At 37.9% G+C, this 25,101-nt stretch overlaps 1 protein-coding gene across 3 annotated transcripts in view; it reads right to left on the bottom strand.

Moving 5' to 3' along the window:
- The window catches only part of pde11a (phosphodiesterase 11a), a 67,156-nt gene that overhangs the window by 7,533 nt on the left and 34,522 nt on the right, over positions 1-25,101 (bottom strand). For all 3 annotated transcript variants that reach the window (XM_067517325.1, XM_067517324.1, XM_067517323.1), the window contains 12 exons: positions 19,065-19,154; positions 18,288-18,428; positions 18,118-18,182; positions 16,607-16,739; positions 15,341-15,416; positions 8,065-8,132; positions 7,873-7,965; positions 6,822-6,872; positions 4,962-5,108; positions 4,727-4,834; positions 2,783-2,892; positions 1,266-1,356 (listed from right to left, as the gene is read on the bottom strand). In XM_067517325.1, coding sequence (XP_067373426.1) covers positions 1,266-1,356; positions 2,783-2,892; positions 4,727-4,834; positions 4,962-5,108; positions 6,822-6,872; positions 7,873-7,965; positions 8,065-8,132; positions 15,341-15,416; positions 16,607-16,739; positions 18,118-18,182; positions 18,288-18,428; positions 19,065-19,154 — 1,173 coding nt within the window. The remainder of the gene's footprint in view (positions 1-1,265; positions 1,357-2,782; positions 2,893-4,726; positions 4,835-4,961; positions 5,109-6,821; positions 6,873-7,872; positions 7,966-8,064; positions 8,133-15,340; positions 15,417-16,606; positions 16,740-18,117; positions 18,183-18,287; positions 18,429-19,064; positions 19,155-25,101) is intronic.

The following is a 25,101-nucleotide window of genomic DNA, read 5'->3' as shown; positions in this document are numbered from 1 at the left end:
GCTGGATGACCATTGTTTTTCTTTTGAATGTTGATAGTAGCTTAAAGATTGTCTCAGCTCGTCTGTTTCCATATAAATTAACCAAGTTACAGCAGAGACACAAAAAGGTCTTTTATCATTTTGTCACAAATTGTAATGGATGAAGGAGGGAGGAGTAAAAAACAATGAGACTGACAAGAGGAAAAAGAGATATGGAGGGAGAGACAGTTAAAAGTTTACATTTTAATTAATCATTTGTATGAGCTGGGGGATTGAATCCTAAGCTCTCTTTGCCATTCTATTCATTTATATAATAATAGGACAGTGACAGCTCAACCTCACTATCAAAAGACACCATTCTGATATTCCAACCAAACATTTGTTGGGTTACTATGTTGTCAGTACCAGGAAAATGAATCCACTGGAATCTACCCTGCTAAGCCTCGTCTCAGCTTTTCTCTCAAAATATCTTTATTTAAAAATTCATGCAAACCCAGTCACCTGCTAAAATCTTTCTCTCAACCAATTACCAACAAATCTATGTCCTCTGTCATTACATGGATTTGTGAGGAGCATGAGCTATTTGTTTAGTTACTCACATACAGCAGACACTGAGGCACCACGTGATTACCTTCAGGCTCAGTAAGCCTGTAAACTGTTAATATTAAATGGACTTCAACATTCTGATTAATTTACACAATTAGAAATAAAAAAAGCAATAGGGATACCGTGGCACACATGAACAGACAGGCAAGTAACTGCACCCTATTTATCCAATCTCTGGTACACTATAGACATAGGTTACATTACATTAGGTTATTTGACAAGAGCTTAAAGAGTTTGGTATGTATTGGCAATATTTGCAGAGATGTTCACACAAGCGTATGGTTATTTTAGAGGAGAGAGTTTGCCGTGCTGTAGAACAGCTGTTTCTATTATTTTGTCTAACCTATTTGTAAAATCTAAAATCTTGTTGTGTTAGGCTCCTTTAATTTAAGCTAGATGTACTAAATTCCTAGGCACCTGCACACGTGTACAAGTAAATTAAACTCATTTTGTTTTTGGTCATTGCAGTCATTACTGAAAACTATGCTCAGTCATAAAATAAGTATAAAACATGGAATTTTTATGTAGGAAAAGTGTTTGATCGTTAAAAGTCCTGCTGAAAATGGTTGAGATCACCCAATACCTATTGTAATGTAATGCATTATCACAAAGTACAGTGATAGATATCAGAAGAACCTGCATGTTAACTGCATTGCAGCAGATTTAATAACATAGTGCACCTCACTCTGCAGGATCATAACAGCATGGTTGAAGTGGTGGTGCTCCAATGTAGCAGAAGTCCCATAAAGCAGAGCAAGGGCTGAGCCCGTCCTGCCACACACACACACAGTACAACACACAGGGAGAAAGAAGAGGATAACGTAATTAGGATTCAAAACATACTGAGAAACAAAGCCTGTCCTCACCAATTCGCTCTGCACTTTGTTGGCAACTATTGGCTCAATAAAAAAGGAACCCGGAGAGTCCCAAGCTGAACTGCAGCTGAAATTCAACATTCAATATGATCATAATTAAATGTGGAGAAAGGAAATACTAATGAGAGTATATATTGTGTGCTGTAAGTGAGCCATATCCATTGTCTTTCAGTTTTAAAGTTAAAATTACTTAGTTTAGAAATTTTAGTGATTGATTTCGTCTGCTTTGTGTGAGCAAATGTTTAAGTTGTTTTTAGTGTCTTTTCTAGATTTAGATGAGAAGATTCAGTGTTCAGATGCTAATACGGTTTTCATTACTGGGATCTGTAATAAAACAATAAATTACAAGGTAAAAGTAATGATGTTTAGCTATAGAGTATGTTTGAGTGTGTTTACATTAAATGTTAAGTAAGCAACTTCTTCACAATTGCATACACTTTTTACAATGATGTAAATACAGATTTGTAATGCTCTTGAATATGATTTGTTTAAGCATACATGAATTAGTCAAATTATTTTCTTATGCCTTAATCTGGTGGACTGGGTACAAGCTATGATAGTTATAAGCAATTCATACACTATGTCATTGGATTAATCTTAAATAAAGCATATCTCAACTTTAACCCAAATTAAATTCTGATTAAACTCTAATATGCAGGCATGCATAAGGAAATGCAAAATGTTACATTGTCTGCTGAAGATGAAACACACTGCTATAGTAATAAACTAAAGGCTCAGATATTCTGTTACAATTGTGAAGTGCTTACTGCGAAAAGCTCGTATTGGCTACAAGAGCTTTATTACATCCTTTGTCTTCTGTCATCCTAAAGTAATTTTACAGTAGCCAAGTCAACAGTGATCTAAATTCAGACAATTTATCTTAAATTAACAAACAAAAACTCTAACTACTTTGACAGTTTACGTGATAAAAACGTCAACACCAACACTTCAAGAGGGTGCACATGGGAGCCAGTCAATCAGCTGGATAGCACCATCTCGTGACATGACTGTTTTGTTTAGCACTCATTTCTGTTCAGCTCATGATTATGTTTTTCTTCCACCTTGTTTCTGTCATGGTTTCAGCTTGCGTTTACTATATTAACCTTAGTAAGGGCAGAGAACACCAACTTCAGGCATTTTTACCCAGTGATCTAAATGTGTTCAGAGTCAGCGGTGTTTACAGTTTCTTTGTTAAGCAGACCCTTATATAAGCATTATACAACTTGCCACTTGACTCTTGCTGATCTGGGCTTGACTACTGCAGACTGCTGCAGGTGGGTGTAGGGCAGAGGCACAGAGAAAGAGGAAGCGGGAAAACTTACTTTTCCTGAAAAGCGTTGTTGGTGCCCCTGTGGTCCAAGTCATGGCACACACAGCCTACAATAAGAGCTAAGATCTCCACCTCTGTCAGAGTTTCCTGGAAGCCTGCCGTCTGATTAGCACAGAGGAGAGTAAGCACACACACACACAAAATACATACATACGTAATCTGAGCACTTGAGCCACATCTCCTATTCTCATATTATATGAAACTATGAGGAGAACATTGAATAAAAATGGAAAACACTGCATCCTCCTAAAAAGCCGTATCTCCCTAAAATGCCAGTGGGGCTGCAGTAAAACAGTCACATAGGGAGATTTATGGCTTGGATGAATAGTTCTGGAGGCCATGTGCTGAGTGAGTCACTATAGGTCATCATGGGGATAGCAGCAAAGATAGCATGGCCCTCAGCCCACTCATTAAAACACATGGCAGTAGAGTGGAGGGGCCCAGAACAGCTTACACGTTACAATTTCATTTCCCTTTGCAAATAATCAATTCAGATGGGACACCATGCATTAATGCTGTACTTGATTAAATGAACTACATCGTGTGTGAATATAGAAGTGTGTGAGAGTGTGTTGCCCCAAGGACCTAAAGAGCAAGGCCTGCTGGAATTACATGAAGTAATTCTCTTGGAGACTCTATTCAAACAAACATCTCTAGTTTGCCTCTGCGCACAATTGGATATGTGTATACTTAGTCAGCATTTAAACTTAATTTCTGTTTGGCCTGATTTGAACACAGGCCAAACAGAAATGTATGATGGAATACCTTTAATAATAACAGGGAAACAAAAAATACTTATGTTATACTTATTGATTAGCACTAGATGACTGATGTTTGGCTAACAGCTAGTTAGTAATGTCAGTATTTGCACATATTTGTGCAGGTGTTGTTTTTCACCTGACAATTTTCACTTCATGCTAACAGCAAGGATTATTGATATAATTCACTTATAATAAAACTACCAACCAAACATATAAAAACACTTTTAAGACAAAAATTGACTGTCAAAATAAAATAAAAATTATAGAAATACAAAAGTACATCAAGAATCAATAGCAAAATGTACTTAATGCACAATATCAAAATTAAAAGCAGACATTATACATGCATTATACATGCATCATTAAAATCAGATGATCAGGTTTATACTACTAATACATTGTAGACTGTTCATGATCAGCATTTTATTGCTGATGCAACTATTTTTTTACTGTACACTGTTATTTAATTCAGAACATACCAACCTAGGTGTCAGGCACTTGAATAAAGTTTAGTCATTTATATCTCTCTGAATCCAAAACAGTTATTAAAATGAAACAATCTAAAGAAATTCAGAGGGGAAATCATTTTTTAAAGGTGAGAAAATTTTCCCAAGCAGATGGTGTCTTTTTTGAGGGGTCTGAGCTCAAAGAATTGGGAACCACTGGTTTAATCAATTGATAAATCCAACAATGAACAGTAATATGTCAGTAAGCTTACTTATTGTTTTATTCAAATTTATAAACTAATTCATAATTATACAGTTGCTGTCAAATTAATGTAATGGAGTTCGTTTTTCAAAGTCATTGTTTTAAAGTAGGGATGGCAGTGGCCAAGTTGGTAGAGTGGCTGCCCACTGACCATAGGGTTGGAGGTTTGTGCCATGTCTTTCCTGGGCAAGACATCGAACCCCCAACAGTCCATCCCCAAGGGAATCCGGCACAGTAAATCTGTGCCAAATCAACATGCGGACTAATGACCTGATGTGGCCACCCAGAACTTACAGAATGAGTCAAAAGGACAAAAATAAATAAATCCATATATGTTCATTAAGGGGGAGAAGGCTCCTCATTGTAGCTTAGTCTTCCATCAGAGTGCAAATTTATATGCTATATAAATCATCATTACCTGTCTGACTAAAACTGATCTATTGATCTGCAGTTAGCAGGATCCTTACCGTTAACATGGCAAACATGCACTGACAGACATTGAAGGCATGTCTCCAGTTGTGGTAGAGGACCATTCTGTAGTTTTTTCTGACAGTCAGCAGCCATCTGCACAGTGTCTAGTGGAGGAAACATGAAAAGAGATGAGCACAGAGGTCAACAGTCGTTGTGAGGATACAAAAGGAACAGTGCTCAAATTCAGTTGAGAAATCAGAGGAAAGAGACAAAGAAACTCAGAAGTCTTACCTCGTAGTCAATCTTGAATTTCTGCACCATTCCCAACTCCATAAACATCCTTAAAGCTGCTGTTATCATGGCATCAACATCCAGAGAGAAATCGTCAAAGGACAACTTATCAATGCCAAGCTCAGAAACCAGTGGAATTTTAGCAGCCTGTTTCATTGTGGTGGAATAAAACATAAAGAAAGAGAATATGAGTTCAGAGAGCAAAAGAGGGTGTAAAGGTCAGAAAATGCTGTTTTTCAGATGATACATGGAAATATAGAGACATGGTAATTAAGACTCTGAGGACTCATTTGGAGAGGGTTATAATGAAAGAGCTTTATAATGAAGAATTTCACTGTGGTTTACTTTCCCAGCTCATTGACAGTTGTGTAATAGCAATAATCAACAGCTTTTTTTCATTATTATTCAAACTAAAGCAAAAATGGATTTCACATACATGATTCCATATTCATACTGAAGAAAGTCAAGTCTTGTCTTGGTCTAATGAGCACTATGAGCAGATTTGTCATTTCTGGTTATAGTCAGCATTTAGAACACAACCACTTCATGCAGGGCAACCTGCATTTCATTGCTCTGTTACAATCTGTGTTACAATCCAGTTTCAGTACAGTACTTTCTGTCTCCTCTAATCCGTTCTTTACTAACAGCCACCACAGCCAAATGTTTTGCTCAAAAATGGTCAGCAGGTTTTTGTCTCTCTCTTAATTCCCAAAATGTCAGCTACTGTTTTTGCAACTGCCATTTGCACTTTAGTGGAATCCCAGTCAAATGTACTCTTTGAGGGTCCATATGCAGAGCAGTTATGATAGAAAGTGTGGAAAAGGCACAGAAATCAGAGCACAAGGCTGGATAAGGGGGCTGAAAGATCACACAAAAACCGGGGTTCCTACTTTGCAGTAATGGCCACAGGGGAAAATCCTACACAGGAGAATTAGGTCACATCTATATTTTAGAAATGTCATGCCAATTAAAAATGCAGATACATTAATTTTTTTCATCAAAATAAATGATGCATTGAAAATGACTATTGATTGGAGTAATATAATGCATTTCTTTCAGAGAACAAGAGAATGAAGTCTAGAAGACAAGCTGCCAATAATTGCTCTCTGTTGCCTTCGATTTGTCATTAAAGTAAATGAGTTATTGAATTTTAATTAGAAAAAAGATATCTTAATTAAAGGGTCAATGAGCAAAACAAATGCACGATGAGCTCAATATACTAATTTTACCTTCTTGTAAAGCATGTTTACTTTTTAGGTATTAGAAACATGTGTCTACTTTAAAGCTATTGCTTTGTTCTATAATTTTATGAAAAAAACATTTGTAACAATACACAATACACAATACTAATTACACAAGAGACTGTACTAAACAGAAAACACCAGATCTGAACATATTAACATTTGTCATTTGGGAAGGTAAGGATTAGTTGGACTATTGCAGATCAACAAATGGGTACTGTAGCTTTAAGCTAACTTGAACAGGTGTAAACATTGGTGATTAAAGATGTTCTATCCCGACTTAAGAAAAACCAACAGATGTCTAACAATTATTTAATGCATTTCCTTTAATGCATTTCACAACTTTCACACAATAGAGTTTAAATTGTGCATTGCTGTGCATTTAATGCACAATACAGACAAGAGTGTCATTAATTTGTTTTAATGGCTTTTAGACAACAATGCAAAGACATTGGGGTTTGGCTATGTAGGCAATGTTAGTACTTGACTTGTGACTTTAATATCTGCATTGAGCTCATAGTTAACAAACTGAATCCCTGCATTATGTACAATAACTTCTGAGATAAATAAATGGATTTCTGAGACAAATGTAATGATGCTGACTGTGAATATCTGTTACCTTGAATTTGTCTACTTCTGTCTTGGAGCAAGTGGCATGGTATGACAGAACCTGCAAAACAATGACAAAATGCCACTTAATGGGTTCTGAAAACCATGTAGATATCCTCTAAGACTCTGGGAGAAGCACAACTATGGCTACATCTGAAAATACTGCCCATTTGTATTAATGCATTTCAGTGGATCTTCCAGATGAGGAAGTTAACACTTGCCTCTAGAACAGATTAAACAAGAGCACCAATGTCAGCCCTGATTGCATCACCATGTTCTCTTCATTTCCTAAGAGAAATACTTTGCACAGACCTGCTGTTGCTTATTTGATCATAAATGCTCATGTTTATTCAGTGCTGCCAGAAGCAATGTAGTATCTGCATATTAGTTCATTCAGTGTCTCTTTAATTGCTCCCTCTCTCTGTTCTGTACTTCTATCTTGAAACAGAGTGGTGCTAACTACTATAATGCACCTGAAAGCTCCCTATTGTAATCTAAGAACGTTGTGCTGAATGGCTACATACTGCAGGGCAGATGAGGGATTGCTTTTCACTGCCTCTCATTAATTTTCAATAAAACCTTTGTGAGAAGGTTATCTACAAAGAGAGATCAGCAATTTCTTCACCTGTACATTCATGCTAAAATATGAGACTAAAAATATGTCAAGCATAAAGAACATGTCATGAATTAGCCATACAGCAGTCATTGATTGCTGTTTTTTCAGGGTAAATGTTTCGGCATACAGTATACATTGACTGGAAAGGAAAATAAAGACACTATTATTGCTAATGAAATAAAAGAGCAGAGAATATGCACAGGACACCATCTGGGCCAGGGCATGAAGCTAACATAAGCACAATAAGCAAAGAGATATGACAAAAGGAAACTGAAGTTAAAAACAGGAGTAGTGCAGAATCGACTTGAGTAAAGACTGAAAAGGAATTACAGTTGTCATAGAGTAGTAATGTAAGCGGATAAAAAGATTTATTCCTAATAATGTGGAGGAAATTGCATTTTTCTGTTTTCAAAATGTAATATCAAATCAAATGTTGTATTCTTACGTCTAAAGCCACAGATTGTTTGGCCCAAGACTTCTTCACCTGGTCATACATGATGGTGTTGTTGATGCCCAGTCCACAAAAGATCACAAATGCCTAAGAACAGAATAAAAGGAGAAACATTCAAATGCAAAAGTTTTATTACACCGTATACAATACAAGCTTTATGTAGAAAAAATATAAAACCTGTAATACCTCGAAAAGACGCTGATCTGCATCATCAAATGGTTTTCCATCGAGCCTGTTCAGCACTTGAGCTACACCTGTTACACAAGGTCATTTAATCCATGCAGAAAAAATTTCACAGCAATAGAATAAGCTTAATAATGGCGAGGGTCTAGTTCATACAGCCTGCCTTTAATTAACATAGCATCAAACCCACACAATTCATGTCAGTGAAGAGCATGCATTATTGATGGAATGTAAGCAGAGGCACAACATCTTTTCCCATACATAGCAGATATATAAAGAAACACCACGGTCATATAAGTTCTAATTTTCTTATAAAAGTCTCAAACTAAATTAGGTCATTAGTAGTAACCCATAGAGCCCCGTACTGCATATGTCTGAAACGTAGTTGTATAAAATAAGGGGAATAAAATCTTAGGGCATTCAATCAACATTTTTGAAAGGGAAACTTATTGTCCGCAATGATGTAAATGCAATGATGTAAATGCAATGTAAATGTAATGCCGTGCTTTCTGTTTAAATGGCTTCTTTGACCATCTCATTAAAACAGAAAACATTTTGTTGATAAACCAAAAACACAATATATAGACTGGCATAAGAAATTATGCTAAAATGCAATTACTTAATACATTACCATTGTAATTTAACTGTGCTTAAACAAATCTGCCATTTTCAGGTATGCATTTAAATTTCAAAGTACACCTGAACATCTCCGAAAAGGTTAGTATAGTAACTAAGAATGATGTTAATTGTGGTGTTATTAGGTTAAAATTAGAGAGCTGGATCTTCTAAGATCAAATGTTACTCTCTTTCTGTAATTGTCATGTAATTTGTGAAAGGTTGCAGCATAGGTGGTCCCAAGCTTGAGCTAATTTAATGGCTGCTAAGAGCCCTGTGGCCATCACATAACCTTTAGCTGCAACATATTGTCATTGTGTTATTTTTGATCACAAAATACCACACACATACAGATAGTACATACAGGAAGTATTCAAACCCCTCCTCACATTTTCAATTTTCTTATGTTGCAGACTACAATTCTTTTTTCTTTTTTTCTAATTAATCTACACTCAGTACTCCATAATGTGAATTTTGTTTTTTAGAAATGTCTGTAAATTTATTAAAATGAAAAACTAAAATATCAGATTGGAGTCTATCTGTGGTAAATTAAATTGATTGGACATGATTTGGAAAGGCACGCACATCTCTATAGAAGGCCTCACTGCTAACAGTGCATACTGTATCAGAACAAAAGCTATGAGGTCAAAGGGACTGCCTGCAGAGCTCGGAAACAGGAATATTGCAAAGCACAGATCTACGGAAGGATACAAAAAAAATCTGCTGCACCACAGGTTACCAAGAGCACAGTGGCCTCCATAATTCTCAAAAGGAAGTTTGGCACAACCAGGACTCCACGACCAGCTGGTCGGCTGGCCAAACTGAGCAATCAATGGAGATGGGCCCTAGAACTACATGGTCACTGTCTGAGCTCTGAGAGATCCTGTGCTGGGGAAAAGTTCTAGAATGACAAATACATGAAAGCCCGCTTAGAGTTTGCAAAAAAAAAAGCACCTGAAAGACTCTCACACTGTGAAGGACAAGATTGTATCGTCTTCACCAAGATTTACTTTTTGGCCTCAATTCTAATGAAATGTCTCGAGAAAACCAGGCACTGCTCTTCATTTGCCCAACACCATCTCTACAGTGAAGCATGGTGGTGGAAGCATCACATTGTGGGGGTGTTTTTCAGCAGCAGGGACTGCGAGACTGGCCAGGGACTGGGTGTAGATTGGCTGTAGGCTGTAAGCTGTAGCATAATTAACAAAGAAGGCGGCAAAAGGATCTGCGGTTCTCACCAACGACGGCTTTCTGCCGGTCCCGACTCAGGAACCGAGCCTCGCCAACCTCTTCAAACGATGATTGCCAGGAATGTCTGGCTTCATCTCTCTCCCATCCCAGAGGCCATCAGAAAGGATATGCATGAGGGACTTATCAGCCCCCATGGTCTGTTTGGCCACCATTTTCAGCACCTCCTCAAGGAGATGGAGACAGTGTTAGAAGGGGAGAAAATTGGCCGCAATGTCATGGAGTCACCACCCCGGGCACCACCCCGGTCACTAGTGTGACTGCCAGGACAGTTTACATAAGCACCGGTGCCCCACCTCGTCAGTGGGGGCAACTTCACGTGGCACTCCAGGGCAGCCCGCTCCTCCACTTCCTCCCCTTAACCAGCAGGTGGCGACATCACATGGCCAGCAAACCAAGCCTTGCAAGCTGGCTTGTTCATGGTCTTGCCCTCCAGTTGGAGTGTCCCTGGAAGCTGAGGAGATTTTGACAGGTTGGGGGGCACATGTGTGAACAGACTGATTATTTTTCTAAATGTTGTTCTGCTTGTTTTTGCAATAGTTTTCCTGCAACCAAAATACCCCTGCATTTTCACACCCAGCAGTGTCTGCTTCTCCAGTGCCTCCCACCCATAACAGCTGCTCATTGTTAACTACCATGCTAACTGTATGAGCCAACTAGTTCACTCTATGCAACAGACTTTCTCCTGGGCTAGCTAAAGCAGGGGCTCCCCCAATGGACAGCCATTCCCTCCCGTCTTCTCTGTGTCCTGTCCCTTTTGTGGAGGGCCCCCCATGGTCTGCTCAGGCTTCTTTTCTCCAAGCAACCGCAGAGAGGGCCAAATGTTGGCTTGCAACCAGAGCGGCAGACGAACATTGTTCGCCGTCACACCTCTTGTTGGAATGTTATGATAAGTGAGGGCAGCTGTATGTGTTGGTCAAATGGATGGACTGAATAATATGGAAGGGTTATTCTCTCCAGTTTGCAACCTCCCTACCGAGCTTCATGGGGATCCTGGAAACTCGGCTTTCATCCTCAGCCCAGATGACAGCACCTACAGAACAACAACCTTTATTGTCAATGAGCATATATACATATTGCACATACATGTTACAATAAAATTCTTTCTCTGTATATGACCCATACCCCTGGGTGGAGCAGGGGGCTGCTGCGGGTGCCCAGTTAGCTGGCGCTGAGTGTCACTCAGGGACACACCTGGTGGGTAGGCCTAGCCTCGCTCAGGGACACTTTGATCCTGTAGCCTTCTGCATCCCATCTTGGTGCTCTACCGTGCTGCTCAACAGAGCTGTCCGATCTCCTGGTGAAAGGAGCCATCAGCATGGTCCCTCCGGGAGAGGACAACCAAGGTTATTACTTCCGGTACTTCCTGGTCCCCAAAAGGTCTGGGGAAATGAGACCAATTTTGGATCTCTCACTATTAAATTAGTTCATGGTGGTCCACCGTTTCCATATTTGTTAATGACAGCCGCGGTCCTCCGGTAGACTGGCTGTTCTCTGTTGACCTAAAGGACAGCTATTTTCACTTTCCAATTGCCATACAACACAGGAAGTTTTTGTATTTGTCTTTCCTGGACGTATAGTACCACACTGCTGGTGTGAGACTGCATTTCTACTTAGACGATCTCCTTCTCCTCGCTCCATCCCGGGAGTAAGCTCTCCTGCAGATGGTGGATCTGGTGGCTCATTTATCATGTCTGGAATTCATGCTAAATTGGGCATGGAGGTGGATGTGCCAATCATGCTTGCCATACTTCACCGACTGACTCTTTGCTGCACTGCTGGGCATGATGGCTGCGGCTCACATGAAGGTTTTACATATGAGACAGCTGCAGCGCTGGTTTCTTTCTGCCTGTTCCACTGATTCCCTAGTTGCTGGACCACATGAGAGAAGAGGGTCTCACATTCATCCTTGTATCCCAGAGGTGAGTAGGGGCACCATGGTTTCTGGCTCTCTGCCAGATGCTGGCAGGCCTGCCCTGGGAGCTCCAATGGCATGTGGACGTGCTGTCTCAGGCCAACCATATGATCGACAGCCCCCCAGGTCTGGCCCCTGAGAGGGTGGGCCTAGCTGACCAAGGCTTTTCGCCCTGGGTGGGGCCAAGTGGCCAAGTGGTTTCTGTCCTTTCTTCAGTCCCTTGTGGACAGGGGCTTATCCTTTAGCACGGTGAAGACTTACGCTGCAGCGATCTCCTCATGCCACGAGGGATTCACAGACAAGTCTGTTTTTAGTCATCCCCTTCTGAAACTTTTCTTAAGCAGTGTGGGATGATGAACGTCCTCTTTCATGTCCCCTGGCCGCTCCTTGGGATGTTTCTCTGGCCCTCCGTGCCTTGGCAGCACCCCCGTTTGAGCCACTGGACCAGGTCCCCCTCAGCCTCCTGTCATGGAAGACAGGCCTTCTCTTGGCCCTTACCTCTATGCTGCACTCTCTGCTCTCTCTAATAGAGTGAGTGACCTCTCTCTCCTTTCAGTTTCACCGTAGTGTCACTAAATCTGCAGAGACCGCAGTCTGGCTGTTCTCCGATCGAATTCTTATGACCAGTTCTATCAGGTCGAGAGTCATAGCCCTGGAAAGTTTCTGCACGCCCCCTGACATTTCTGAGGAGCATGCCTCCTCTCATCTACTGTGCCCAGTGCGTGCCTTATCCTACTATGTGAAACTCATATCCGCTATATGGTGTTACGAGTGCTTTTTTGTGCAGTACAGGGAGGACTCTGTGGGACTCCCTCTTTTGCTCAGAGCCTGGCCCACTGGCTGTTTGAAACCATATTTAAGGAATATTGATCTACCGTGCACACTTTGCAAGACGAATCGCTTCTTCTGCGGTGCTGCTCAGAGGGGTGTCAGTGAAGGACATCTTCCTGGCGGAATCATTTTCCTCTGCTTGCTCTTTCATCCAGTTCTAGCGTTCAGATGTTTCACGACCCCGCTCTGTAGTTCAGTGTTTTTATCCCCAGAGCGCACACTCTGGTGGCGGTTATTTTGTCTTTTCTCTCTATCCTGGTCCCCAGGCCCTCAGCAGACTCATCGAGTGCTGGGCACCCCCCTTTTGTCTATCTGCTCTTCCACTGTCTGCCAGTGAATTCACGGCTGTGACCTCCACGACCCTTGTGCTTTTCACAGTTCGGGTCAGTCCAGCTGTGAAGCAGGGTTCTGTTTTTTATGCTCCAAGCTGTTGTATGGCACTAGTGAGGAATGAACTACATCTTGCTGTAGCATGTGATTCATTATGCTACAGCCAGAGGGCAAGCAACATAGGAAATAGAACGATGATTACGTATTGTAACCCTATGACTATGATGCCCAGCCCTCTGGCTTTTTGGGCCGCACTAGTACCTCTTGCTGGCTTAGGGAAAAAAGGTCAATTTGACCGAAGAAGTGCTAGAATTGCTGCTTTTTTACAGTGCAACTGCGGACATAATTGAGCACACCATGAGAGCAATAAAGCAGCAACTTTTGGCACACTCGCTATGCTACAGCCAGAGGGCTGCACAGGATAATCATAAAAGCTAGGGTTACAATACGTAACCATCGTTCCCCATCCACTGTCAAGTGTTTGCCCCAGCAAGCTTGTTGGTTAATCGCTAACTGCTAAGACACGTTAGTTTACATTTACCTAAAGCTGGCAGTTGTAAAAAGCTGGATGTGCTGCACTTTATGCACTACTTCTAACCTAATGTGCAACAGGTTCTGGTGGACACTGAGACAGTCATACTTCTAAACAAAGCAGGACCCTGTAGCTGTTGGCAGAGAGTCCCCGTCAGCAGCAGACAAGGGAGGACAGGGATAAGTAATAGTTGCTGATTTCATGATAATTTTCCTATTGTGTTACAGTATTTAAACTGAAGTAAACTGAGCTGTTTACTGAGGAAATGTAGAATGCAACACATCCTTTAACTTGCTCTTGCTTTAATTGTATTATGGAGAGACTTTATATTAGTCTGATTACCAGTTAAGACTGTCCTATTTTTGGGGGGAGGAATAATGCCCTGCAGTGCATACTTTTAAATATTATATTAAAATATAAAAAGATTAATTAATTAAAATATTTATTTTTAGTAAATTAATTATGGTAAATTATTATATATTAATTGAAAACTACAAAAAGAGCTTCAACAAAAACAAATACTGTTAAATGCAGCCCGAGTCAGGTTTCCCTCACTCCCCATCCATCAATCATTTGAACCTTTGTATCCCAGCTGCACCCTAGACAGGTTCTAAGCGCACACGTAGCTATATGAACACATTCAAATGTACAAATGCTGGTTTAATGCTGTGTAAACAGGTGAGAGATCCAAATCCCACACACTACAAGATAATATGACATATACCCAGCAGTCCTTCTGTACATAAAATCATGCCCTATTGCAGGGGAAGTGCGTTTATAGTCTAACAATGGTTCAACTATAAACATGAACTTTACAGCAACGATGTTGTAATTTATGAACTACAGTATATACAGTACAGTAAACTAAATGTCAATTCAGTTTTACTATTAGGGTAGCCAATCCAACATTTCTTTATACTCTAATCTTTATAGGTATTGAAAACATGAATAATTCAGAAAAAGCAGTACCATCTATATTTATTAAAGCTAAATTTCATCAAATATTGCTAAAATTTATTTGACAATAAACATCATTAGTCACAACAGTACTTCTTGTGGTTAGATAATGAAGAAGTTAGAGGCAACCTCGGCAGATGACACATGAACATTCATTTTCTTGCTAAATGTAACCTTGACTTGAGAATTTCATCTCCTGCTGCTTTGTTTGTATAATGTTTTTTCACTCCACATCCTCAGGTACCACCCACACATACTGCGTTTCTTTCTCCCCTCATTCTATCTGTTCTCCCCTCCCTGAGAAATGTACAAATGTACACCTAGGCAAAAATGTGAATATACATGGACATCACAAACACACACACAGAAAATGATAGACATGCTAATAATTTTCCACTTAAAAAAAAACTGACGATCAGATCTTAGTAAAGTGATATTAGCTGATATTGTTGCTCCTCCCTGTAAATATCCAGCACCAAAACCAGACGAGAGATCAACAATTTATCAAAGCGCCGATGTGGTGTTGCCCTGGGGCTGATTCACAAACAAAAAGCACAGCCATAAGTATGGAACACCACTGCTAAGCGTGGAGTAAATGTACAGCATGATTTCCGTCACAGATACAATACGCAGCTTCAGCTGAATATGTGCTCAAACTCCTCTCTCCTCTGTTTTTTTACTATGCAACAAAAATTAAAGAAAAGGAAACCTACATTATGAATGCTTGTACATTATGTTAATACTGAATATACAATATAACTTTGTCATAGATACATGTGGACAGAAACAGGGAGTATTTGCCTGCACAGAGCAGGCAAATACTAAGGATTTATTTTACATAGTTTACTTACCAATGATTTGGTGGTTGCTGTTCCATATAGGAACACAAAGCACAGAGCGGATGTGGAAGTCTGAGAACTGATCTGCCTGAAAAGAGTGGAAGTGTAAACTAGCAACAAATAAGGTTTATCATTATTCATCATAAAAAAACTGCGGTTTCATGTATATGTCTGTGTATGTCAGTATATGAAATGTATGCTATTCATTTAAGTATAAATGTGTTTCCATATGACAAAACAAGCAATTTAAACACCTAACCTTTGACTCCAGGTAATTGTGATAGATATGGTCACTATTTTCTTGACAAGATATGAAATTAATTAATGAATTAACTGTTTGTCTGATTTTTTGTGTTTTTTAAATCTGCTACTTTTCAATATAATTTGCACTGTATTTTTTATTACTAAAGCATCCAATGCTGATGCATTTAAGACATATTTTATATTCTTAATGTAAGGTATGATATTGTCTCAGCATTAGTATTACAATATTAAAAATAACACAATGTGCTCCAATATTAAATTATATTTTCAGCACTACAGTATAACTTTGCATACAAGCTTTGTCTCCTATAGAAGAGCATTGCAAAAGTGAAATATACAAACTGTAACAAACCTTTGAAAGGGAGAAGTATTTACTTAAAAGTCACAATCCAGTGTGGCATTCTACACTTTATGTTTGTCCTTGAAGACATTTCCAAGAGGCATCATCAGTACTACTGACTGGCGGCCATTTAATCTCATTCACACATACTGAGATCAATGAGTTCATATTTGATTTGTAAATGAGACATGGTGTTCAGTGATACAAAATCATCTTAAATGGAACGCAAAGACAGCCACCCTAAACTAATAAACAGCTCAGAGACAGATGTTATAAACTGACACTGATGTTTCCCTAATTTACCTTTTAAACCATCTGTCTTTTCAGCAAACTGCATACCTCATGCCAGCCTGATATACTTCCCAAGTTATATCCTGTTAGCAAACAATGAATACACATGACCTCACTGACTCATACATGACCAAGTGTAAACACCCCATAGAGGTTTAAAATGTTTGAAACTTAACACCAGCCGCTTGAACTGAAGATGCCTCTGGTATAAGCAACGACATGTCTTCAAAAGCAAGCAATTTGTATGTCAAAATTATAGATACATAATAACAGGTAGCTGACAGAAATTTCTTAAACCAATTTAATTCACTTTCTTCTATTAATTTTGCTACAATAACATTTCAGTGACATCAAATTTTAAGGGAATTTAACTGTGGGTTTACCTCAGCATCAAAGCGAGGATCCTGATAGGCATCACTAATGTTTACAGGTAGTCCTGTGGATGCTACCAGCTCTGCAATACTGTTGTTGATGAGCCAGTCTGAGTAAGATGATTTCTCCATGCTGTCTTTGAAACTAAGGTTAAAAAATGAAAGGGCAAATGACAAAAGATAAAGAATAGCACTAAAAAAGTAAAAGCAGAAACAGCACTGAACCAAAGTTGTCCATGTGCTTTCTTTCAGCAGAGGTTTGATTCTGGAAAAAAAAAACTAACACACTATAGCTGATAGGTTTGTTATAATGAAAATAAAAATGTGCTTTTATATTGTATTCAAGTTAAAATGTTTTGTTTTTCATTTACACTTAAACTGCAAGCTTGCAAAGCGCCAATCGTTAGTTCTCCTTGTGGACCCTCTTTTACGTTGACTTGCATTTAATGAAGTTCTCATACAGCAAATATAAGTAAGCTTCTCCTGCAGCCTATGAAGTAATGAAAAGTTAATTGTGTGATTGCCTTCCTTTCCAAACACCCCCACACTCTGCCACAGAAACACCTGCATCACTGCTAAGGCTTCCCATTCACATTTATTGCAGTGCGTTCAAACACAGCAATGTACTGTAAATGTTTAGTATGGCTCATTTTGTCTTTTAAGATTAGAATAAAGATTGATAGACAAAGTGTCTTTCTTGCGCTTGTTCCATCTTCATTCTCTCTTTTTTGTCTCATGATTGCCATTTAGCTATCATAGGGTCACTGTACATTATCCTCCCATTGGGGGTGTCTGGCAATTGTGAGGCACATTAGAAAAACCTAGAGTACACTCACCTTTTTAAAATCAAATTTTTGTACCTAATTACAAGCATATATCCTGTTATTCACAACCTCTAGGAAAAGTAGTGCCATAATAAGGATACTGTACTTCATCATTTTAGCTTGATTTAAAATATCAGATAATGGCTATTTTATATGACAAATCAGAAGGAAGTCAGAATGTCTTAATTAGGCAGTCAAGCAAACTTACATTTGTTTCATTACTACTGATTTCTTACTATTTTTATTTCTTGCTTTATTTGTGTATTTATTTATTTTTAACTGTTGTGGTTATTACTGCTGCCTTAAAGTGACTGTTAAAACAATTACAGCACTTGGAGGATAATATGTCTTCCTTTCAGCTCCGGGTTTTTATCCATAAACATCCCACACAATATTAAGCCTCTCTTTCTCCACTCAGCCATGCCTAGCAGTAGAGAGAAACCCAATTAAGCAGGACTCCTCCAGTATAAATTCTATTCAGAATCAGCATATTACTCCCACAGCACTACAGAATATTCAATTCTTATACTTCCCTATATTTTTTTGTCCTTGATGGAAGCTTTCCAGATTTAAACAAGGCTATGTGTGGAAGTTTCAGGTGCTGTGGTGGCCAGGGCAAACAAAGGTGGAGATAAAATAATTTTGGCCAGATGTGTTTGAAGACTACAGCAGATTTTAGGGGTGGACCACCATACGTACCTGTTTTCAGTGTCTGCACTACACTTAGGGGATAGTAGCTCAAATGACTTAGTAAATTTCACCACCTGTGAGGTTTTAAACAAAAAATATTGTCAGTTGGAAAAAATACATGAACAGATATTCAGATGCACAAATGTACAGATAGACATGCACAGATAGAAAAACAGTACCGGTGACTCAATGTCCTCCAGCAATTGAACAGAGCACCGCTCGCATTTTAACAGTGTCTGGGCACGGTGCATGATCTTCCTAACAATCTTCTCCAGGTCAGTCTGCTCTTCAAACAGGTCATTGACTACCTCTAAAAGTGCCTGAACATCAGCAACAGAAAAGATACCGCTGGCATTATTCCCAACAATCTGAACCACATGCTACTGTAAAACCCACTAAATAATAAATGTGTCATTATGAGCACAGATCCTTTAAACAAAGTTCGGCCTTACTCTGCTGCTCTAACATGATTATTATTATTATCATCCTTAAACTATAAACCAACAGGACAATATAAAATGATTAGTTTTTCTAATAAAAGTAAATTAGGCCCTTTTATCTAAGGCTGTGCCAATCCAATTTAATACACCAGCACATAAAATTCACATGGTGTAAAGGGAGCTCTCATTTCTCTCCTCTATTCACTGAACTGCATTCTTATTATGTTCTATTCCATTTCAGATCAATGTGTGACATGAGTTAGTGCATCATGTAACATTCCCTAAGAGATTTAGCTCATGGACCAGCCCCATGTCTAGATAAAACCTATTCCCCTCTATGTACATGGAAGAAATGTCCATGCAAAACTGCATGCTGCTCTGGAATGCCTACTGCAATCACAGCAAGTGGGCTGCTTCTGATCAATACTTAGCTTCAGAGTCAGCATTGGAGGGAGGAAGTAATGCTGATCCTAAGCATGGAGGGGTTATTACCCTGGTTGGCCCAGTGGTCCTTACCCGACTTCTGTCATACTCCTTCCTTGAGGCGGCGAAGAGTTGAGCATTTGAGATTGCAATACCACAAAAAGGCAGGTACATTTGCAGCACCTGTAAACATATTGAATACTTATAACATTTGCAGTCTTTTATTAATGAGGTACATACAGAAAAAAGCAGTGTTATCTGTCAAAATGGTCCCAGATTACTGCTACTATATAAAGTACAACCTATGTTTTGAGCAACCCAGAAAACTACAACAAAGATTAGAAGTTTTATTTTTAATGCAACGAGGCATGTTCATTAAATTATGTACATATCACATCTTTTAAAATATGTTTATTGTAAAATTTGTTCAACTAGTAGCACTAGCACTGTTAAGCGCCACCCAGTTTTGTTTGTATCTAGCACACAGGTGACTTGCCAATATATTATATAATATAATTAAATATGCTATTGAATTTATCTACAGAGAATAGTAATGTACAAAGAAGCACAGCAATGAGTCAGGAAAGGCAGTGAAAAAGAAAACTAGTGGTTGGTTGTAACGAATAAAGTAAACAATAAAGGATTTAAAATTGTTGTAGTTCTATACTGTAGAACTGGCTCAAATTAAATTAAAGCAATTTGCAAGAAACAGAGCAACAAAGTGAGAGTAAAGAGTAAAAGCTCTGGAATCAGAACAAATAACAAATGGCCATTCATTGGCATTATTACTCAACAAATAACCAAATAAATTATTTAAACTGACATTTTACTTTTTGACTGAATAATCGGACTTACTGTGCCTTGGGCTAATAATATTAGGTAATTATTTTGCTCATGTTTTCCTCACATAAATAATGTAATCACCTAATGTGGCCTAATCACTATAGTTAATATGCATCCTGAAATTAAATCAATGTCTAACTAGTTTGGGATTGAACTACATTTCTTTCTTCCCCACCCCTGATAATTCATAATGAACACCAATATGCAAGCACACTCTACAGTAGTTGTGGAAAGCTAGATGAGACTGTATGCTCTAAATAGGTAAGACAGCTGGGTTGTGAATACAGAGGTTCAATTCTATACAGCTACCACACAGCGTAGCCTTATCTGGCAGCACCTATAATGTGGAATCAATAGAATTTAGGTTGTGGTCTTCCTTACTAATTGTCTCTTTGTTTATTTATCTATCTTCAGCATCAGGCTGCTGTGTAAACAACACAATCAGTACAACAAACCCCTGATATTTACCAGCCTCCAATGTGACCTGAGGGTGAGGACATTACAACAATACATGAATGGAAAGTTACTCAGCTGTGGCTGCTGATACAGGTATATTGATTTTACCTTTCAGAAAAGATAGTTCATCAGTTATTTATCATCCACAAATTAACATGTGAAGAACACTGTCCTATGGTGAGTGGTAAAAAAGCTACTAATTAGGGTTTACTTAGAAATATTTTGTATGCAGTTCAGTTTTAAAAGCTTGAGTTAAGGCGCACATTAAGGGTGACATTATGTTCAGTTGGAAGAAAGTGCTGATATACTATACAAATTACTGTTTGTCCCTCTGCGTTCTTACGTTTGAGAAACAAATTCACATGACTACTCGAAAAAACTTACTTGCTAGAGTCAAGATAACCGTAAACTTAAAATGACATCACAGGCTAGAAAAGGTCAAGAAACGCTGCTCTGATTGCTGTACCTTCGCTTGACAGTTGGGGATCTTCTCTTTAATTTCCCACTGTGTTTTAAAAAGTAGCTTAGCCAGCTAAATTTGAATTGCATGTTGGTTACAGCAAGGCTGTAGTGTGTAAAATAAAGAGAGACTTCAACAACATAAACTCAAACACTGAGAGAAGATGTACATACAATTGTGGAATGGGAAAGAATGTTGATTTACACCTAGTCAAAAGTCCTCAAGACTCTGTAAAGCAGATCTAGAAAGAGCTGAAAACAGAAGATTTGATACTCTTCAGCTGAGTGTGAGTTTAAGCAGTTTTCTAGTTGTGTTTTATGTTGTCTCATGTATTTTTGGACCACAATAGAAATAAATAATTTGGCTTTAGTTTTTAACAACTGAAAAGCAAATTATAGTATAACAGAATCCTTCTGTGCTAATATGTCACACTGATGTACATATTATGATAGGGTAGACTAATAAGTGCTAATTAAATCACTGAATCACATACAATTTTAATTATGAAGTTATATGAAATATTACTCTGACATGCTAATGATTAAATTCATTTTATGCTATTCATTCAGTCATTATACATAATCAAGTGCTTCTGCAATAGTTTTTTAGACAGAAAAACTGATTATGCTGAGTAATATGCTCACACATATTGCTTTTTCAGCTGTCCTATGGAATTTTCTAATAATGATCTTCCAGAAAGACAGTGGCCATCAATACTCACAGCAGGAACCGATTCATTATTGAGTTGAACTCTGAGGATCTGGCTATGGATTTGTCTGTTTACCTTACAGGCAAACCCAAGCCATTATACATGGTTGTATTACAAACAAGACATTTTTTTCTAGAGACCTGTGGACTGACCAGTAAAATATTATTAAATAACGAAAGTAACTGGAGAAAGCTTTAGAGACACTTCACAATTCCCCCAACCTCAATGACCTACTTTTTCACAACTTGGATTTCAAATGAGGCATGCAGAAGTAAATCAAATAATAAAACCTGTAATTGTCTACATACAAGTAGAATAACTACTAGTTGATTTAAAAGGCTGGGCAAACTTAGCACATGAGGTAAGGTGAAGCCTTAAGAAAACCACAGAGCTCTGAAGTTTCTCTAATTTCATGTTGGACTTCCTAGTATGTGTCAGCAAAATAGAAAAGACTACACCAGAGTAAATTGTACAAAGCAATTCATGATTATACTGTAGATTTACATCATGAATGGCTACATAAATATTACCATGAAAACAATTTAATTAAACACACTTCACAAAGGTGGCAAAAATCTCAATACCTATACCTACCTAAATAACTATTTCCTTCCTTTCCTAAGCATGCCAACATGATATTTATAAATCTAAATACATTTATACAACTGAATTCATCTGTGAATTTGGTAATAAGTGACAAAGACTGTGTTTAGTTTTTGTCAACAATTTGTTGTAGTTAAACTACAATGCATTTGCTAAATGACTGAACATCCATTCAACACCTTTCAAACCCACAACCAGAGGCAACAATTAACCTAACATGCATGTCTTTGGACTGTGGGAGGAGACCTTGCACCACATTGATCATGTGCCAATTGAGGTGTTCACAATGTATTCAAAAACTTTCTCATGTTCAACACATTGTTTCAATATTGTGTTAATGATTAATCAATATGCAATAACATCATTTAATGCACCAGTGTAATGTGTGTGTAAGATTGTATGTAACATTTTAATTCAAAGGCAGGAACTATTACTATTAGCTCTTGGTTAAACTCAAATTTGGGAATTAATTTAGTGTTTACTTTATACACAATATAGCTGACCTAAGTACACAAGATTGAGTTTAATTTAATTAGTTTCAAATGCTCTGTACCATCATGTAGACATCTGTGTTTTAAAATTTGGTTAATTGTTAAATTGGCAAGAATTTCCATGTTGTTAGTCTTCACTCAAAACTACACATTCTGTACTTGATTACATTGAGTACATCACAATTTGTTAAAGTAAATACACATCTGAAAAGCAGTATGCTAAATGGTAAATGGTCTGCACTCACACAGTGAGCTTTTCTACCCTACTCCACAAAGTGCTTTACTATATCGCTAACATTTACCCATTCACACACACATCTTCACACTCCTATGATGATGAATATTTAACGTAGTTAGTTTTATCCCAGTGCAATGTACATTAAACTGCAAACAAGTCAAAGAGGAAAACATTCCTCAATTTGGTTTCAATAAAAACAATTGGTGGACCTAAACTTGTACTTTGGGGGATGCCAGAGTAATCATCCCATTATCCCCACCATCTGCTACTCATTGAGAAGCCAGCCAGTTAGGCGTGACTTAATTAGATCCTGTACAATATCTCACTCCCAGTGGTGTTACATCAGAATATTCATACAGTAACACTTATTCACCATTTATTAACACATATTTAGCATAAACATGTACTCTTTAGCCACATACTAGCTACAAACTGCAAATGATATTAACGTTTTTTTATTTTCCCTTGATGCAGAATAAGTTTTGTGACATTTTGCAGTTTAGAATCAGTTTAGTATGATGAACTGTACATATTTGAATGGAATTTGATTTCCTGCAAGACTATATTAAAACCGTGTCTCTAAATAGAAACTGTGTTCTCTGTTCTTGAAGAAGTGTGTGAAAGTGGTTATTAAAGTATTGCAAGAGCCATTTTGAAAGGGGGGGTTGGCACCCAGCACAGCAGTGAGAAGGCAACGCCATTTGACAATCAACTCTCACATATTTTTTTTAACCATATTGGCAGCTTGAACATACATAGGACCCATTGCCTGTTATTAAGAGAATATTCGAGTAAATCTCTACCTGTGAATAATACACTTTGTGTAAAATGCATTACCCGGTTATGCAAAGTAACAGGAAAGCTAAATCAAATAAAAAAGCCAAAAAATATATCAGAAAGAATTCAGTTTAAATTTAAATTAAGGTATTGCTATATTCATTTAAAGAACATAATCAGACAAGACAACTGTAGGGTTCATCCATGTTACCGTCCAGCAGAACTCCAATCAACAGACACTATTAAGGCAGCTTGAGATATAAAACCAGCCATGTAATGTGTTTAAATATCCTATAAGCTAGTGAAGAACATTTCTTTTATTACATGTAAAAAAATCTTGCAATTCCGTTTAAAGCTTTGAAAACAAGGATAGACAGTTTTTTTACAGTGTCTTCCATAAAAGCAGAGCTGCATCTGTGCAGGGACCTTACTGTGATGCTACCATTGCACATCATTACTTATTCAGCTGCAGCCATCCCAAGCATTAGTTTGATGGTAATGCAGAGTGAAATGTACTCAAAACAAGGAAAAAGAAAGAAATATTCAAAATTTGCAACTGTTATGAGGAACAGAGCTTTAATAGAGAAAAAACATACATAGTTATTTGCTACGCTGTAATCAACTTTAAAATAAAAGAACCAGTATTGTGCTTATATCTTTTATCCTTTCTTGTCTTTATGAGATCAAAACTGCAATCAGAGAGCCACTGTACCATCTATTAAAGTACCAATGGATAAAAACCTGCTAATCATACGTCTCTAATGATTGTAATAAGTCAACTAAACAATCATTCAGAAATTGAAGATTATTGGGATTAGTGCAGGATGTAACACGCTCACCTACTGCTATCACATATCATATTTAGATACTTCTTTCAATCACATTTTTCAAATACACAAAGGTATTACATAGTCACACACTGAAGCTGACTACAGAGTACTGATCTGTTGCCCATTAAGCAGTGATCCAGAATCACTTAAATGTGATAAAACTATGACACAAAATTAAGACAGGCACTTAGTACACAGTAAGGTCCTAACCAATTAGACATTCTGAACAACTTATATATAATTGTTATTTTTTATGGTACCACAGCACAGTCAGCACAGGAAAATTAAATATTGTTGATTGAAATATATGAACAAAATAGAAACATGAGCTCTGACACTCTAAGGGCAAAATTACTTCACATCAGACAAGTGAGCTGGGTGAACCCTTTAAATAATGAATATTTGTTGCATTCAGACTTGACACAGGGACAAACAGAGACACAAACAAGGATTCTCACACATGTTGTGACGCTGTTCAGTCAATGGTTGACCAAATTGGTTATTTTTCTAATCTTCTAACTAACTACTTACTAATACAACTTAGAATACAATTTTTGTTTTATGATATAGTACTATTAACATGATGGTAAAGACAAGTTTGATTAGGGAGTAGGGAGATAACACGTGACTGGCATTTTCATCCATTCAATATTTAAAACTGCTTATACTGACAACACATTCACACTCAAACCTTCTAGCAATTGAGTGTCACCAATTAACCTA

This window comes from Channa argus, chromosome 9 (genome assembly GCF_033026475.1).
Source record: "Channa argus isolate prfri chromosome 9, Channa argus male v1.0, whole genome shotgun sequence".
NCBI lineage: Eukaryota > Metazoa > Chordata > Actinopteri > Anabantiformes > Channidae > Channa > Channa argus.
Note: the sequence above shows the minus strand (reverse complement) of the source record. Positions and strands in the feature narration are given on the sequence as shown.